The sequence below is a fragment of the Chionomys nivalis genome, chromosome 12 (assembly GCF_950005125.1).
Source record: "Chionomys nivalis chromosome 12, mChiNiv1.1, whole genome shotgun sequence".
NCBI classification, from domain to species: Eukaryota; Metazoa; Chordata; class Mammalia; order Rodentia; family Cricetidae; genus Chionomys; species Chionomys nivalis.
The window spans coordinates 39,007,229-39,023,880 of NC_080097.1; the positions used below are offsets into that span (position 1 = coordinate 39,007,229).

General features: G+C 42.0%; 1 protein-coding gene across 1 annotated transcript in view; it reads left to right on the forward strand.

The window, feature by feature from the left end:
• The window catches only part of Lrrc63 (leucine rich repeat containing 63), a 33,241-nt gene extending 24,023 nt beyond the window's left edge, over positions 1–9,218 (forward strand). The window contains exons 8-9 of the mRNA XM_057786725.1: positions 7,297–7,536; positions 8,978–9,218. Coding sequence (XP_057642708.1) covers positions 7,297–7,536; positions 8,978–9,218 — 481 coding nt within the window. The remainder of the gene's footprint in view (positions 1–7,296; positions 7,537–8,977) is intronic.
• Positions 9,219–16,652: the final 7,434 nt, after the last annotated feature.

The window sequence follows — 16,652 nt, forward strand, 5'->3', positions numbered from 1 at the left end:
AGAGAATTTTTGTTGGAAGTATTTACTTTCTATTTTAAAATATGTGGTAGGTGCTAGAGATGTGGCACAGTGGTTAAGAGCACTTGCTGTTCTCCCAAGTTCAGGTCAAGACACCAAAACTGGGTGGTTCACAACCCCTTCAAACTCCATCCAGAATTGGATGCCTTCTTCTGTCCCCCAAGGGCACTGGCCTCACACATGTCTCTCTCTCTCTCTCTCTCTCTCTCTCTCTCTCTCTCTCTCTCTCTCTCTCTCACACACACACACACACACACACACCCCACACACACCACATGCACTCACACACATAAACACACACATCTCTCACACACGTAAATATAAATGCTAAATCTAAAACACTATGTACTCTTAATCTTTCAAAACCTGTAAAATACTTTATTTTAAATTACATATCTGTGTGTGTGAGGTTGTGTCTGTGTGAGGACAGGTGCCTGGAGAGGCCAGAGGCACTGGATGCCCTGGAGCTGGAGTTACAGGCAGTTGTAAGTCATCTGCTGTGGGTGCTGGGAATGAAACTCGGTCCTTGGCCAGCGTAGGTGCTCTTAGCCATGGAACTGTCTCTTCAGCCTCTCAAATCAACTTTATGTCCTTCATAAGAATGTGTGTCTCATTTCATAATTTTCATATAGCTGTCTCCAAGTATTTCAAATTGTGTTTCTATATATAATATTTCTCTTATTTTTAATATTAGCTGATTAAGGAAAATACAGAATAGAAAAGAGACACTGTTTTAGCCTAAATTTTAACAAATCAAGCTGTGTAACCAAATTTCATTATTAGTTCTCACTGCCTGATTGGTTTCCTAAAAACACAATTATACTTTCAGCAAAATAAGAAAATGTCTTCCCCAGGTTTTCCAATGTTTATATCAATTTTTTTAGGTCTTGTGTAGTAATCTTTATATTTTACCAGGAGAATCCAGCCTATTCGATGTTGTTATAATAGGTACAGCTATTTTTCTGTGTACTTACTTGTCTTAGTCATGGTCTCTGTTGCTGTGAACAGACACCATGACTACCGCAACTCTTATAAAGGAAGACATCTAACAGGGGCTGGCTTACAGTTTCAGAGGTTTAGTCCATTACCATCATGGTGGGAAGCAAGGCAGCATTCAGGCAGACATGGTGCTAGAGCTGGAGCTGAGCGTTCTTACATCCTGAGTAACAGGCAGCAGGAAGTGGTCATTCTTTACTGAGCATGACTTGAGCATATATGAGACCACAAAGCCCACCTCCACAGTGACACTCTTCCTCCAACAAAACCTCGCCTCCTAACAGTGCCACTCCCCTTGGGAGCCATTTCGTTTCAAACAATATTACTTTACCCTGTACCTTTCTTGCTGTTGATGTGTTTGGATACTGTTTTTTTCCCCACCCCCTGCTTTATTTTGGAGCTTACCAGACTTGCCCGATAGGCTATGGGCCACCTCGCCTTTTCCTGATGCCCCAGCTCTTAGAGGATGCCTTGGGCCATGGCTGTGTCTGGTGTTGCAGCTTCCAGGCAGCCCAGATGTCAGGGTTCCTCTGCCTGGAGGCAGCGGCAGGGTTCCAGCAGCCCTGGTCTGGGCTCTGAGACTTCTCTCTGGAATACTTTGGTGATCAGAGTCTGCAGTTTCTCTTCTGTGGTCCTTACAGCTCTTCTCTGGGCTCATCTCAGATCCCCACGCCCTCTTGCCCTCTCTCTCCACCCACTGGCCTCCTTCTCGCCCAGAGTTGCCATACTGCTGCTCCCACACTGCTAGAAATAAGAAAGAGTCCCTCAAGGGAAACTTTATATTGTTAGGGAGTTTGTGACTCCTGGGACAGGACCATAGACTCAATCCAATTATAACGAAGAGATGTATTGATTATCTGCTTTTAGGATGAACAATCTCTGAGCCGAATTTGAGATTGCACTGAGGAGGGGTGTGGGGAAAGGTTTCTAAAGGGAAACCTGCAGGAGCCCCACCTCCACTACCTCCATTCCCAGGGGACTCTGCATCTTGGAGCAGACCCAGGGTATCCTTGGCTCTGTCCTGCTTCCCCTCTCAACCTTTCCTCCTGACCCATCTCTATTCCTCGATGTCACACATTGACCCACAAAGATAGGCTCTACCAAGGACCCCGCAGCCACCACACTTACTAAGGCTGCAGAGAGGGCATCAGGATCCGAGCAATAGAATAGCTACCAACAAAACATGACAGGATAGTTACATCAAGAAACACTTCAACTGTCATAACTCTAGATGCCTAGATCCTGCCACAAAAATACAAAGATGGACATCCTAGATAGTGGGCCTCCTCCAGAAGCCAGCAACCCCACGGCAGTATTCCCTGAGAAAAGAAGTTTAGATGAAACACAAAACATGGACTTCAAAATAGCAATTATGACTATGTTCAAGGACCTTAAGGACCACATGAAGGACCTTAATGAAGACCGTGGGAACAGAAAGAGAGTTGAATGAAATAGTAAAAAAAAATCAAGCCATTGAAGTAGAACTGGACAAAGAAGTACAATCACTAAAGAGAGTTCAAATTAAAATAAACCTAGAAACAAAAAACTTAGATGTCAAACAAAAGCCTTAGAGGTAAAGCACCACTGACACCAAAAGATTACAAGACATGGAAGAGAAAATGGCATGTGTCGAAAACATGGAAGAAGAAGTGAATAGCTCAGTCAAAGAAAGTTTTAAATCTTAAAAAAAAAAATCAAGATATAAAATGCCCTGGAAATCTGGGAAACTATGAAAAGACCAAATCTCCAAGTAATTGGTATAGAGGAAGAAGAAGAAACTCAGGTCAGAAGCACATAAAATATTTTTAAACAAATCATAGAGGAAAATTTCCCCAATCTAAGGAAAAGACGAAGAAATGCTTATCAAAGTACAAGAGTATACGGAACCCCAGATAGACAGGATCAGAAAACAAAGTACCCATGATGCATAATAATCAAATCACTAAATGTACAGAACAGAACAGCAACCCAAAAAAGGATATTATAAGCTGCAAGAGAGGGAGCAAACGAGAAGTCGCATACAAAGGTAGGCTCATTAGAATAATGCCTGACTTTTCAATAGAGAATCTGAAAGCCATGAGGGACTGGGTAAATGTTCTACAAACTAGGAGAAATCATAGATGGGCAGCCATCAGAATCAACAATAAAAAAAGAAACATCCTTGATAAAACCAAGTTTAAGCAATTTCTATCTTGGAATCTAGCTTCACAGAAGACTCTAGAAGAAAAACTTCAGTCTGAAGAGGTGAACTACACCCAGGACACAAGATAAGTAATCTAAAAATAGCAAATCAGAAAAGTTGTAAAAATACCCACACCACAACAACAACAAAATAACAAGAATCAATAAACATTGCTCATTAATAATCCTCAACGTTAGTGTTCTCAATCCCACAATAAAAATACACAAACTAACAGATTGGGTTCGAAAACAGGATCTGTCTTTCCGCTGTATCCAAAAAGCACACCTCACCTTGAGGAATAGATATCACTTCAGGGTAAATGGATGGAAACAGGTATTCCAAGCAAATGGTACCAAAGAAGCCAGCAGGTGTAGCTATTTTAATACCTGACAAAATAGACACAAGACGAACTAATCAGAAGACATAGGGAAGGACACTACATAGTATAGGAAAAATCCACCAGAAGAAACAAAGAAACAGTAATACACACTGGAGAAAAGACAGCATCTTCAACAAATGTTGCTTGTTAAACTGGATGGCTGAATATTAAAGAATGAAAATAGATCCATATTTATTTTCTTGCCACAAAGCTCAATTCCAAATGGATCAAAGAGTGCAACATAGGAACACGTAACCTGTATTGGATAGTTTCATGTCAACTTGATGTAAGCTAGTGTTATCTGAAAGAAGGGAGCCACAATTGATAAAATGCCTTCATAAGATCCAGTTCTAAGGCATTTTCTCAATTATTGAATGATGGAGGCAGGCTCAGGCCATCGTGAGTGGTGCCATCCCTGGATTGGTGGTCCTGGGTTCTATAAAAAAGCGAACTGAGCAAGCCATGGGGACCAAGCCAGGAAGCAGTGCCCCTCCATGGCCTCTGCAACAGCTCCTGACTCCAGGTTCCTGCCCTGTTTGAAGCTCTTGCCCTGACTTTCTTCAGGTAATCAAGTATTTTCTTCTTAAAATCTAAGAACAGCATATTGGTGAACAACAATATGGAAGTGGAAGTGTTAGCCAAACAAACCCTTTCCTCCCCACCTTGATTTTTGGTCATGGTGTTGAATCAAAGCAACAGAAACTCTGACTAGGACCTAACCTGAACTTGACTGAGGAGAAAGGGGGGAATAGACTTGAACTCATCAGCACTGGAACTGGATTTCTGAACAACACACTGATAGTACAGGCACCAAGACCAAATATTAATAGATTAAAACTTTATGAAGTCAAGTACCTTCTGTATGGAAAAGCATACCATCATTCTGACAAAGCAGCAGCCTACAGAATAGGAAAATGTCTTTACCAAGTATACATCTGATAGAGGGTTAGTGTCTAGAATATATGAAGTATGCCGGCGGTGGTGGCGCACGCCTTTAATCCCAGCACTTGGTAGGCAGAGGCAGGTGAATCTCTGTGAGTTCGAGACCAGCCTGGTCTACAAGAGCTAGCTCCAGGACAGGCTCCAAAGCCACAGAGAAACCCTGTCTCGAAAAACCAAAAAAAAAAAAAAAAAAAACCTGAACACCAAGAAAACAAACTAATTACAAAATGTGGTTTTTTTTTTTTTACTAAACTAAACAGAGACTTTCTGAAAGATGAAACACAAATGATTGAGAAACTCTTAAATAATGTTCAACATCCTTAGCCATCAAGGAAATGCAAATTAAGACTACTTTGAGATTCCATCTTGCACCAGTCAGAAAGGTCAAGATCAATAACACAAATGACAGTACCTGCTGATGGGGAAAGTACCTCTATCAGATGTATACTTGGTAACGTATTCTCAACTGGTAGGAGCACAAACTGGTATACCCAGACATCCTTTTCTACCAACTAAAATGTCCAATGCCAAGAATGGATTACATCTTGTTGAGTTATTGGCGAAGGGTCACATGGAACCTCCCCAAATGTCATAGATTATTGCCATGGTTACTGGTTGCTTTCCACAATCTATGGTAAGGGCCTATTGCTGAAGACAGTGTTTATTTATTTCATGGATCATGGGGAAATCAAACTAGTGCCTAACTGGAAGTTTCATCCCTACTGACTGGGATTCATGGTGCTGGAAGGTACCCTGCAGGCTACCAGAGGACAAAGGTAGCCATCAGGCCAGCTACAAACACTGTGACCTACAACAGTGACCTGGTGTAATAGTTGCACAAATGTCATGGGGGTAACCAACCACTCTCTGCTTTGGACTTAAGGTCGCTCTATGATATGAAAGCCATACCAGATGCTGCTAAACTGACCAAGAAACAGACTAGATAAGCTATGGACCTAGGAAAAACCAAATACCACTATTCTGCTAAAGGAACATCACAATGAAATGACTCCTGATGACATTCTGTTGTCGCCATAGGCCAGTGCCTGGCTCAGCCATCAGCAGAGAAACATCTTGCGGTAGATGAGAGCTAACACAGAAATCCAAAACTACACAGTGTGCATTGAGAGACTTTGGAGCACTAAGGCCTAAATGGGATGTCTTCATGAGACCCTGCCCCTCAAAGCTCAGGGATCTGTGCAGAAGAGGAGGTGGAAAGATTGTAAGACCTGGAGATGCTGGATGACTCCAAGGATACAGTATCTTCCGACACAGCAGAACCGATGCACATATGAACTCACAGAAACTGGCTGCACGTGGAAGATCTGCACAGATAGGGTCCAGCACCAAGAAGGGGATGTGGATATAGGGTCTCATTCCTTACCAATAATTATTTGCAACCGATGCATGCTATCAAAGGGAAAATCAAGTTTTTACCAATGGGAAATCATTGCATATAGTAATCACACCCCAGGGCAGGCTCCGTGCTGCTCATTAGTTAGCCATCATCGAATGAACTCCATGGTTTGTTGTTGTTGTTGTTTTCTGGTCTTCGTTTTGTGGTTGTGGTGGTGAACTTTTTGTTTTGGCATTTTTGCCTTATTTTGGCTTTTGACTTTGTGATTTTTGTTTTTGTGTGTGTGTGTTTGTGTGTGTGTGTGTTTGTGTGTTTTAAAGAGAAAGAGATAAACAAGGATGAGTGGGTAGGGAAGTGGCAGGATCTGGGAAGAGTTATGGTAGGGGAAGGAACATGATCAAAACATATTTTATGAAGATTTTAATAAACAGTGTATAAGAAGTGTGTAAATGTTCAAATGCTAACAGTACTCTGCTACTGACCCTTAGGTTTGTGTTGCCTGTAGAAGGACGTGATTGTGTCCATTCTGTCCTTCTGGACAAAATAAGAGCATGGGGTTTGCCTCACATATATTGCCCTCAGTATGTGGTTAAGAACGGTAGTCAAGCTGTATTTGAAGAGTCTCTTTGTTTGAAACTTTGATCATGTTTTACTTTGTCAGCAAGAGTTACCATCAGAGAACCCAGTTTGGGGCAAAGGGATGCAAGACTAGATTGTCACAGAGTGTTCAGAAGCTCCCACCTGCCCAACCACCTAGAGGCCTGTTTACCTGTAGAGCATTTTGACAGTGATTTGATGTTTGTATGTCCCTTGTTTACAGAAACTTTTCTATCCACCTTCAGCACTCCTTAGAAAAGAGACTTCAGGAAACACCACTGAGGCAGTGAGGAAAATCAGTCCTGTTCAGTCTCTTTGAATAAAGGGAAAGGATTGTTATAAACGGTTGGCCCGATGAAAAGCAAGGGACCAAGTTGCTGAAGATTCAGAGCATAACATAACAGTATATTTTGATGTCATATACTTCCCTGTTTTTATTAGGCATTAATGAAAACATTTATTGGCGTTCCGTTTGTCTTTGAAAATACTTTTTTTCTGTATGTCACCACACTGTGTTTATGTGGTGTAACACTTTTTAGTCCTCTGCTTTTTCCGTGGCTATTTCTTTGTCCAGAGTGATGATGTTTGCAGAGACTCACCCAAGGGTATCATCCATCAGCTGTCCTGTTCACATTTTCTTTGCATAATGATATATTGGTTGAGTTTTTCTATAAGGAAATTCCCTTGATTCCATGAAAATATTAAAATAGATGTTTTATTCCCACCCGTGTGGGTGCCAGGTTTCAAGAACACCAGTACAGAAACTCGCATGAGTACTATAAATTGCATGATTATCTTCTAAAATATGATGTCTCTTCTGTACAGATCACTTGAGAAGCTGAATGTCGATGGGAATTACATGACTTCTTTTCCACCTGGGATTTTAAGGCTGAACTTGACCAAACTCCATTTCGATAATACGTTCACTAGTTTCCATTTTTGGACAGAGTATTGCTGGAACAACCCCCCACGACTAACTCATATTTGTGCTTTCTTCATTGTCAAAAATAATCTACATAAAGTTTATGATTTCATCCCAAAGAGAGTTCAAAGGTGTCTAAGAATGTAAGTAATTTCAAGCATGCTTTATATCAAAGCACACTTCTGAGTATTTCACTAGCCCACACACAAAGTTCTTCCTTTACCCATTCTTGCTTTGCAGGTATAAGAGTGTACTCTAAATCAGTCCCATTTTATAACGTTCTCCAGTTATTTCTAAAGTTCAGTGATTGTGGGCAGTATCTATGCATCTATTAGTTAAACCTTGTCTGTGAATTACTAAGTACACAGAAGTGATTCCTTTCCAAAATTGTTAAGTCCCGAGGGACATGCTTTCCTCCGTCTGCCCTGAGTGATACCAGGAGTGGATCAGGCAATACACACACACACACACACACACACACACACACACACACACACACACCAAGAATCAATGAGCAATTGACACTTTGTTACCTAATCCCAAGACTAGGGTTCTTAGGGTCCACTGAAATGTTATAAACCATTTTGACTATGTAATTAAAGGAAATTACCATCATTATCGCTGGGACTATGAACTGTACAAATACTTATAGTATGCCTAAGTAAAATGGTTTCCCAGGAATATATAAAAGAGCAATATTGACTCAGTAAAGACATATGGAGCGTAGCTTTGATCGTGATTGTCCCTCAAAGAGCCATGTGCCAATGTCTTTAGCCCCAAGGTGCTGCTGCTACTGGTTAGTAAGAGGTGGGACCTAGTGAAAGATTCCCAGGTTCAGGGAGAACATACCCTTTAAGGCAACTATGGGGTCCCAGTTCCTTTAGTTTTTTTTGGCCATAGATGAGTGCATGGCTTTGTTCTGCTACTAACATCCACCATGATATGAGAATATGGCTCCATAATAGTGTGTGTGTGTTGTGTGTGTGCGCGCATGCGCGCGCGGGCGCGTGCATGTGTGTGGCATTGAGAAAGACTTGGATTTAATCCCCAGTACCCCAAAAGAAGCCCAGTCCCATCTCTCCAGGGACTAGAGAGATGGCTCCATGGTTAAGAACTCTGCCTGCTCTTCCTAAAGGTCCTGAGTTCAATTCCCAGCAACCACATGGTGGCTCACAACCATCTATGATGAGGTCTGGTGCCCTCTTGAGGAAGAAACGTGGTCAGTTGTCCTCTTCTACTTAGACCAGGAAACCTAATATGGACAAGTTCAACAGAACCACCATATACGGGCTGCCCATGCATGCTTCAGTATTGCCAGAGCACAAATTTCATTTTCATTCACCTCAAAAGAAGAGGAGGCTCCTCAGATTCACTTTCCAATTATAATGCACTGTGCACATATATGCTTACTTTAGAAAGCAGGTTCCTTGCACACATATTTAATCTGCTGTCTCCTGTATTAGGATTTAAATTTTGACTTAATAGTAGATGCCTTGTCTAGATGTCAGATCGATAAAAACCAAGCAATAATTTTTACTTTAGTGGAAACTCAAAATATCCTCTTGATGTCTCTCTTCCTTTCAGCACATCCAGGTGTGACTGGTGTCATGGTCCCAAGTTTGGTGAAGGTTTTCGCATCATCCGATCCTGTGATATGTTTGGATCAACCCAGATTCCTATCATGTTCTTTGTCTGCTCTTCTTCCTGCTATCTGGAGATCAGGGAGACCAGTTTTGTTTTAGAAGGTTTCCCTTGTAGAAGAATAGCTCTAAATATGGACTGGGTGAAAGAAAGGAGAGCTAGAGATGTATCATTTTATTTGTAAAGTCCACAAAGATTTATGTATAAGGAAGTCATCTCTTAGAGTCCAGGTTCTGTGTAGAGACCTACAGGTCTTCTCCGTTGAGTTCTCTGTCTGATTGTTAGGGATCATTGTGGAACTGTGATGCGGGAACTAGAAGTGGCCTTTGGGGTTCAGTTAGGCTCTTGAGAATTTTCTGGAGCACATGTTTACAGTAAGAAAAAAAGATGTTCAAAAACATTTGCAGAAAGCGCTGCATCTTCCATCTTGTCTTTTCATGAACCCATATTCAATGACGAGCCAGCAGCTCAAAACCATCACAGAGAACTCTGTCATCAAGGCTGCAAAGTTGTATGTCCAGGTATCCAACGTTAGTCTGTGTGTTTCTGTGAAAACCTGTCCATCGCTGACCATCTCAGTTGGTTTTCTTTTGAGAATAAAAGATTAAATTCCAACTCAATTTTTCTTATTGGTTTCCCTGCCTCTTAGAAAACTAATACAATCATAAAACCAATACAATCAGTGGTTACCTTGGCCTTTAGCCCACAAAGTTGAGACTAACTCCATGGGCCGGTGCTGAATTTACTGGAGACTTGATGAGAGCCAAACCAGAAAGCAGAATTCAGTGACACTACAAAGCGGTACCCACCTAAAATGGAACTTGGGTTCATTTTGAAAGCTGGAAAGATGGCTCAGCAATTAAGAGCACTTGTTGCCCTTGCAGAGGACCCTCGTTCCCAGTACCCGCATGGTGGTCCAGTGACACCCATAACTCCAATTCCAAGGGATCAGGTGCCTTCTTCTGACCTCTAAGGGTACCAGGCATACATGTATGCAGGCAAAACACTCATACACATAAAATTAATTTTTAAAACACTGTTTAAGTGTTTATTTTGTTTAAAAGAAGGTATGGGGGTTTAAACAAGAATGGCCCCATAAACTCATATGTTTGGATACTTGGTCCCCTGTTGGTGAACTGTTTGGGAAGGATTAGGAGGTGTGGTCTTGTCGAAGGAGCTATGTCCCTGGGGGCTGGCTTTGAGGTTTCAAAAGCTATGTGCTGTGCCCAATAAGCTCCCTACCTCCTGCTTGGCATTGGAAATGTGAACTCTCTGCTGTTCCTTCAGCCGTGCGCTCACTCTATTACGGACTCTAACCCTCTGGAGCCATTAGCCCAATTAAACATTGTTTTTATCAGTTGCTTTGGCTGTGCTGTTTTATCACAGAAGGATGGTTTTACACACACACATATATACATACATATATATATGCCAAGGAGTGGACTAGCTCAGTCATATGGAAGACCTAAATCTTCACCTAAATCCACACTCGTCTTTCTTTGATTTCAGGAGATATTTTTGACATTAAGATCTTCAGACACTGTACAAAACAAAAGAAAAATTGTTTTGTTTCCATATTAACTAATAATTACTGTAGCATTTAAAAATCTTTTTTCCTTGGTATTTTTTCTACTGCCATATTTATTGGTCTTAACACGCTGTGCATAACATACACATGTACAAACATATACATGTGACACACACATGTGGCAGGAGAGAGCCCAGCCTTCTGCCACACACAGCAAACACGTTTCCTTAGCTTGCAGCCTACTTTTTTATTTGACTTGATGTAAAGATTTTAAATGTTAGGCTCTGAAATCTATCAGGCTGTCCTTTTATGTCCTTTATTGATTAGTTTAGCAAGTCCTCCCTCATTCCTTCAATTATTGACCTGCCATTTATTTACTCTCCACTTGAATCAATGAGTCTCTCAGAATCTTAGCTTTGGGGAACCTAAGAAGTTGTGCCTCCAGCTGTCGTCTACTTGGTCTTCACCCCAGCTCGAAATCCACCTCCGTGGTCTGCAGCGGTCTTGCATGGCCAGCCATCTTGTTTCGTTTCCTGTTCTGATCCTCTGACTTCTCCATTTAATGTCAGGGCTACACCGTTTTCAGTATTTCAACAGAAACCACATCTCGGCACATCTGCATTACAAGTTCTAATGTAATTGTTGTTTTTGCACAAAACTTTCCAGTCCCCACACCCTGCACTGTTGGAGAGCACACCTTGGGCCTTGCACACACCAGTTCACAACTCTTATCGCTGAGCTACAGCCAGCCCCTGCTCGTATGCCTTTTTTTCCATAGTGATCACTGTAATCTTTGGAATTGCTTTATCTTGTTTTCTGCAGTAAGTATACCATCTTGGATTTTTGTGAGAAGTGTTCTAATTTGAAAAGAACCAACACTCGCAGACGACATAGTACCTCTCCATCCAGGAACACTGTGTTGGTTCATTTGTGTGACCACGATGGCTTTGATTTAGTTAGCAGGGGTTCACATATGTTTCATCTGTCTTTGCAAGAGTAAGAATAGTGTGTCTATAGTCTGAGGTCTGAGTCTTCTCAGGACATTGCAACTATGAATGTCATTTCATATGCACTAACTTGAAAAGTATAATTTGCAAGCTCAGAGTTTTGCTCTGTACAGCTCAGTGGCATATTTTTAATGTCCAGTTCTGTAAATCTGTAAACTGATTCTGTTTGAATATTTTTTCACACAATATATTCTGATTAAAGTGTCCCCTCCCCCAACTCCTCCCAGATCCTCCCTTCCTCCCCACCCACCCAAATCTATACCCTTTCTTTTTCTTTCTCATTAGAAAATAAGCATACAAATAATAATAATAATAATAATAATAATAATAATAATAATAATAATGGTTAAAACCAAAAAAACCTGAATAGGACAAAACAAATATGGGAGAAAAAAGACACACATTCACACACAGAAATCCCATAAAAACACAAAGCGAGAGACCATAATATATAAGCAAAAGGTCTATAAGGCAAAAAAATAAAAACCCAACCAAAGCAAAACAAAAACAAACAACAAAAACTCCAAAAATACAATTGAGTTAATCTTGTGTTGATCATCCACTTCCCATAAACTCGGCTTGTATACCCTGTGAGACTTCGTTGGAGAAAGCTGATTTTTCTTTTGTAAGCAATTATCAATTAGAGATATCCCCCAGGTTATGGATGGGGGCTTGTTTCTACTTCCCCTCTCAGCACTGGGACACCACCTGGCTTGGACCCGTGCAAGCCCTGTGCATGCTGCCCCAGTTTCTGTGAGTTCTTGTGTGTGTTATTAGTGCTACTGTGCCTAGAAGGCCTTGTTTCCTTAGTGTCGTCCATTCCCACTGGCTTCTACAATCTTTCTGCCTCCTCTTCTAGACTCTCTGAGCCATGAGGGGAGGGAATTGGTGAAAACATCCCTTTCAGGACCGAGTGTCTCAAGATCTCTCACTCTGTGCATGCTGTCCAGTTATGGGTTTCTTATTTTTGTTCCCATCTACAGAAGGGAAAACCTTTAATGATGAGAGAGCAAGACGCTACTAATTTTTGATTGTAGTAGAATGTTGTTAGGGATCATTTTTATTGCTGCAATCTTTTAGCAGAACACTAGTATTTGGTTTTCCCTCAGTTCCATGGCTTATCTAGTCTCAGATTTTCGGCCACCTGAACAGTGTTGGGTTAGGGTACCCTCATGGAGTAGGCCTGAAATCCAGTCAGTGGTTGGTTATTCTCATAACGTTTGTGCATTACACCAGCATAACATGCAGTCAAGCCACCATTGTAGATAGAAGATTTTATAGTTGAGTTGATATTTACTTTTCTCCTCTGGTAGCATGCAGAATATCTTCCAGAATCATGAACACTAATCAGTAGGGGTGAAAGTTCTAGGTAGGCACCAGCTCAATCTCTCCAGCTCCATGCATTATCTTCAGCAGCGGGGCTTTACCATCACTTTGTGGAGAGGCTTAGCAATAGCCTGAGTTACTTGGGGATTTCAATGGGGCGCCTTTGTCCAACAATTCCATTAGATGTAGCCCATTCCTAGTGCTGGAGGCTTCACTTGGTGTTGAGCAAGAGATGTCCATTTGGGGCTTTGTCTCCCCTATTATTTGGTGACTTCATTTGTATTTCTTTGATTTTTGTGTATATTTTGAAAAGCTTCTATTGTAGTAGGTTTTCATATGACCCCTCAAATGGTCCTTAGTTTTAGCTTTCCTTCCTCACATTCCTTTCCTTACTTTCTTCTTCCCTCCCCCTCCCCTTCGATCCTCCATCCCCACCCCCAATCATTCATAACTATTTATTCTGGTTTGTTGGTTTGTTTATTTGTTCTTTCACTACCAACAGGCTTCGTGGGAAATCAGTATTCTCAGCCACTTGTGCCGAAAGCCAGGGGTGGGATGGAGTGGAGGGAGGGCTTCCTAAATCTTCTTTGCCATTTATACTTGGAATCTCAGAGAACCGTCAGCATCCTCTGCACATCACAACAGATTCAACATCCTCTGGGCAGCAGGCACTCCCAACCAGTCCTTGGGTATGCCTGTGCTTTAACACATTAAACTTTCAAGTGCTTTTATCTGTTTAAACTCCTGCATTTTTGGTCTTTGTGCTGAGTCTGACTCCCCTCCTGCCACTGCAATGAGTGACTACTGGAAGATAGTGCCAGCGAGGGCAGGGAGTAGACTTGGGAAGAGACCAGTGCTCAACCAAGGGACCCAGAGCCATGAGGGTTCACAATGGCACTGCCTATGGCTTCTGCTTCCTGCCAGTTGGGGGGGGGGGTGGAGAAGTCCAGAGGTCTGGAGTTTGCTTGCTTAGGAAGCAGAAAGAACAGTCTATTGTACGGTGGTGAACACGGCTTCTGCAGGCTATCCCCACCTCTTCTACCCATGATCATGCATCCCGAATGTCTTCCACTTCTCAACAGTGTGGACTGACATTCAGATGGAGTCCTTTTTTATCAAGAGACAACTAAATAGTACGGCATGGAAAATGGGCAGGAATTAATTCTGTCTCCTTTTAGAGACTAGACTTGGTCCTTATTGCAGATATAAAAAAAGCTAAAGTGGAGTGATTTGCCCAAAGCTCTGAACTTGTTACGGAGCTGCCAAAAGACTTGGTGCTGGACTTGGAGACCAAGACTTAGGAACGGTAGCTCTTCATTTAGAAATAGAACTCCCATCTCCTCCAGCCCAGCCCTAGCCTCCCTTTTGCACTATGACCACTGCCTTTATGCAAGCTACTGTTTGCGTGCTTGCTTGCTTTCTTGCTTGTTTAAAATAGATTGTTAAGTCTCTATTTCTTCAGTCTGCTACTTATAAAACACAGTGACCTTCCAAGTGATCGAATGTCCATGGCGTTCCTCTTGAGTTTTTCATTTGTTGTTTTCATTACATTTGGGGGTTGGGAGAGAAAGCACAGAGTAATATAAAATTGATTCTTCCTTCTGATTTCTCTGAGTTGTGCTTAGTTGAGCACATCTAATATTTAAATAGGATTCCCTTGACTGCTGAGAAATGCTAATGTTCTGGGTGCAATTAATCTCAGAAATCCATGCATGCACAGAGCAAAGATGCCAACTCATTCTGATTATCTCACTCTTTCCTGGCCGGGTAGGAGGCCCTGTGTAAGTACTGCAGCCTGTAGTTGTTGAGGGGGTGGAGAGACGGGTCAGCAGTTAAGAGCTCTGGCTGCTTTTTCAGAGGACCCAGGTTCAATACTCAGCACCCATATATGGCAGGTCACAAGTGTCTGTAACTCCAGTCCCCTCTTCTGGCTTCTAGTTTCTGTGGGTATCAGACACACATGTGGTATACAAATATGCATACAGGCAAAATACCCATGCACATTAAATAAAAATAATACATAATTAAAATAGCTTAAAAGGATATGATTGTTAGGGGACATTTGTAGAGTGTAGTGAAGAATTTGTATTTTAATTAATTGTCTCTTTCTTTGCTTTTTAAATGGAGGGTATAAGATTTTTCATCCTGGTGGTTCTTAGCACTACATTTTGTACATAGCAATTAACTCATGAATTTATTCAACTGACATAATAAAAAACAACAACAAAAAAGGGGGTTGGAAAGATGGCTCAGTGGTTAAGAGCATTGCCTGCTCTTCTAAAGGTCCTGAGTTCAATTCCCAGCAACCACATGGTGGCTCACAACTATCTGTAATGAGGTCTGGTGCCCTCTTCTGGCCTGCAGGCACACACATAGACAGAACACTGTATACATAATAAAAAAATTTTTTTTTCAACTGAACAAATTCTCAAAACTATAGTGAGCCCAATAATATGGTGTGAAGAACTTCACACATTCAATCATTTTGAATCTCTCCTTTGACTTAAGTGAGATGCATTTTCTCTGTGTATTCTCATCTTGTAAAATACATTCACAATTATGGTCTTTTATGGCTTTTTGCGAGGAAAAGAACGCTGGGCGCAACTACGAGGTTCACACATCTTATGACATCGTCTCCTGCAGGTCATTGCAGTCTTACCTCCCAGCTACTCCAACGAACACCTTGTCTTCTAAGCCCAACCTGCCTGCAAACCTTGTCAATCTGTTGATTTAAAACTTCTGTGTGTTCACACACGGGCACTTTGCAAGTGCATTTGATATTGCCTCTCCGCTGCTCACTGAACTATGATGGGCCCTGGGGAGCAGCTGCAACAAGGTATCAAAAATGAGATTTTCACTGTCTTCATTTTAGCCCTGTAGCTTAAAATAAGATGATGTTTCCAAAATGAGGTACCAAGCAGAACCTGGGAGGAAGGCAGTCAAAACTGGAGTGAGGCCAAGCAGTCTGTCTGCCTGGAGGATACCTAACAGGCATGTGTGTTGGGGCTGAGAGAGTAGATCAAAAGATAACCCATGGGATGACAAGCTAGCTCGGTGAGTAATGTGTTTGCCACACAAGTGTGAAGATCTGGGTGCAGAGACCCAGAAACTACATCAAGCCAGACCTGGTACACATGTCTATAATCCCAGCACACCCAGGTGGGAAGTGGAAACAGGAGAATCCTAGGAAACTCACAGGCCAGTTAAAATGGTGTATACATTAGTAAATAGCAAGCACTGTCTCAAGGTGCAAGGTCACCTCAGATGGTCCTTTAACAATTTGATTGTCAGGGGCACACCGTGGAATGCATGCATCTGCACCTGCATTCCTTCACATAAACACCTACACATAGTGCACACACAGAAAGGGGTGGTATTAAATTGAGTGTCATATGAAGGAATTCCTTTGGAGAGCAGAGCCCAGCTGAGCTAAGGCTTCAGAGGCCATGGTGATTGTTCCCCTTTCCCTATGCCAAGTGGAGAAGCTTCCAGGCACACAGATAGTGTTTGGATGTGTCCCCTGAAGCATCAGGAGCAAGGGGCACTGATGTGACACACCCAGAGAAATGTGAAGGAAAGAGGCTGCCTACTAGCTTTCGGTGGGGGGGGGGCAAGCAAAGGGAAAGGAGGCAGCAGGGCAGCAGTCTGGGCAGAAGCTGTCAGCCTCAGATGGGTCAAAGGTGTGTGTTTTCATCTGTGGGTGCTAGAAACAAAACCCAGGTCCTCTGCAGGAGCAGTAAGTGCTTTCAATTTCTGA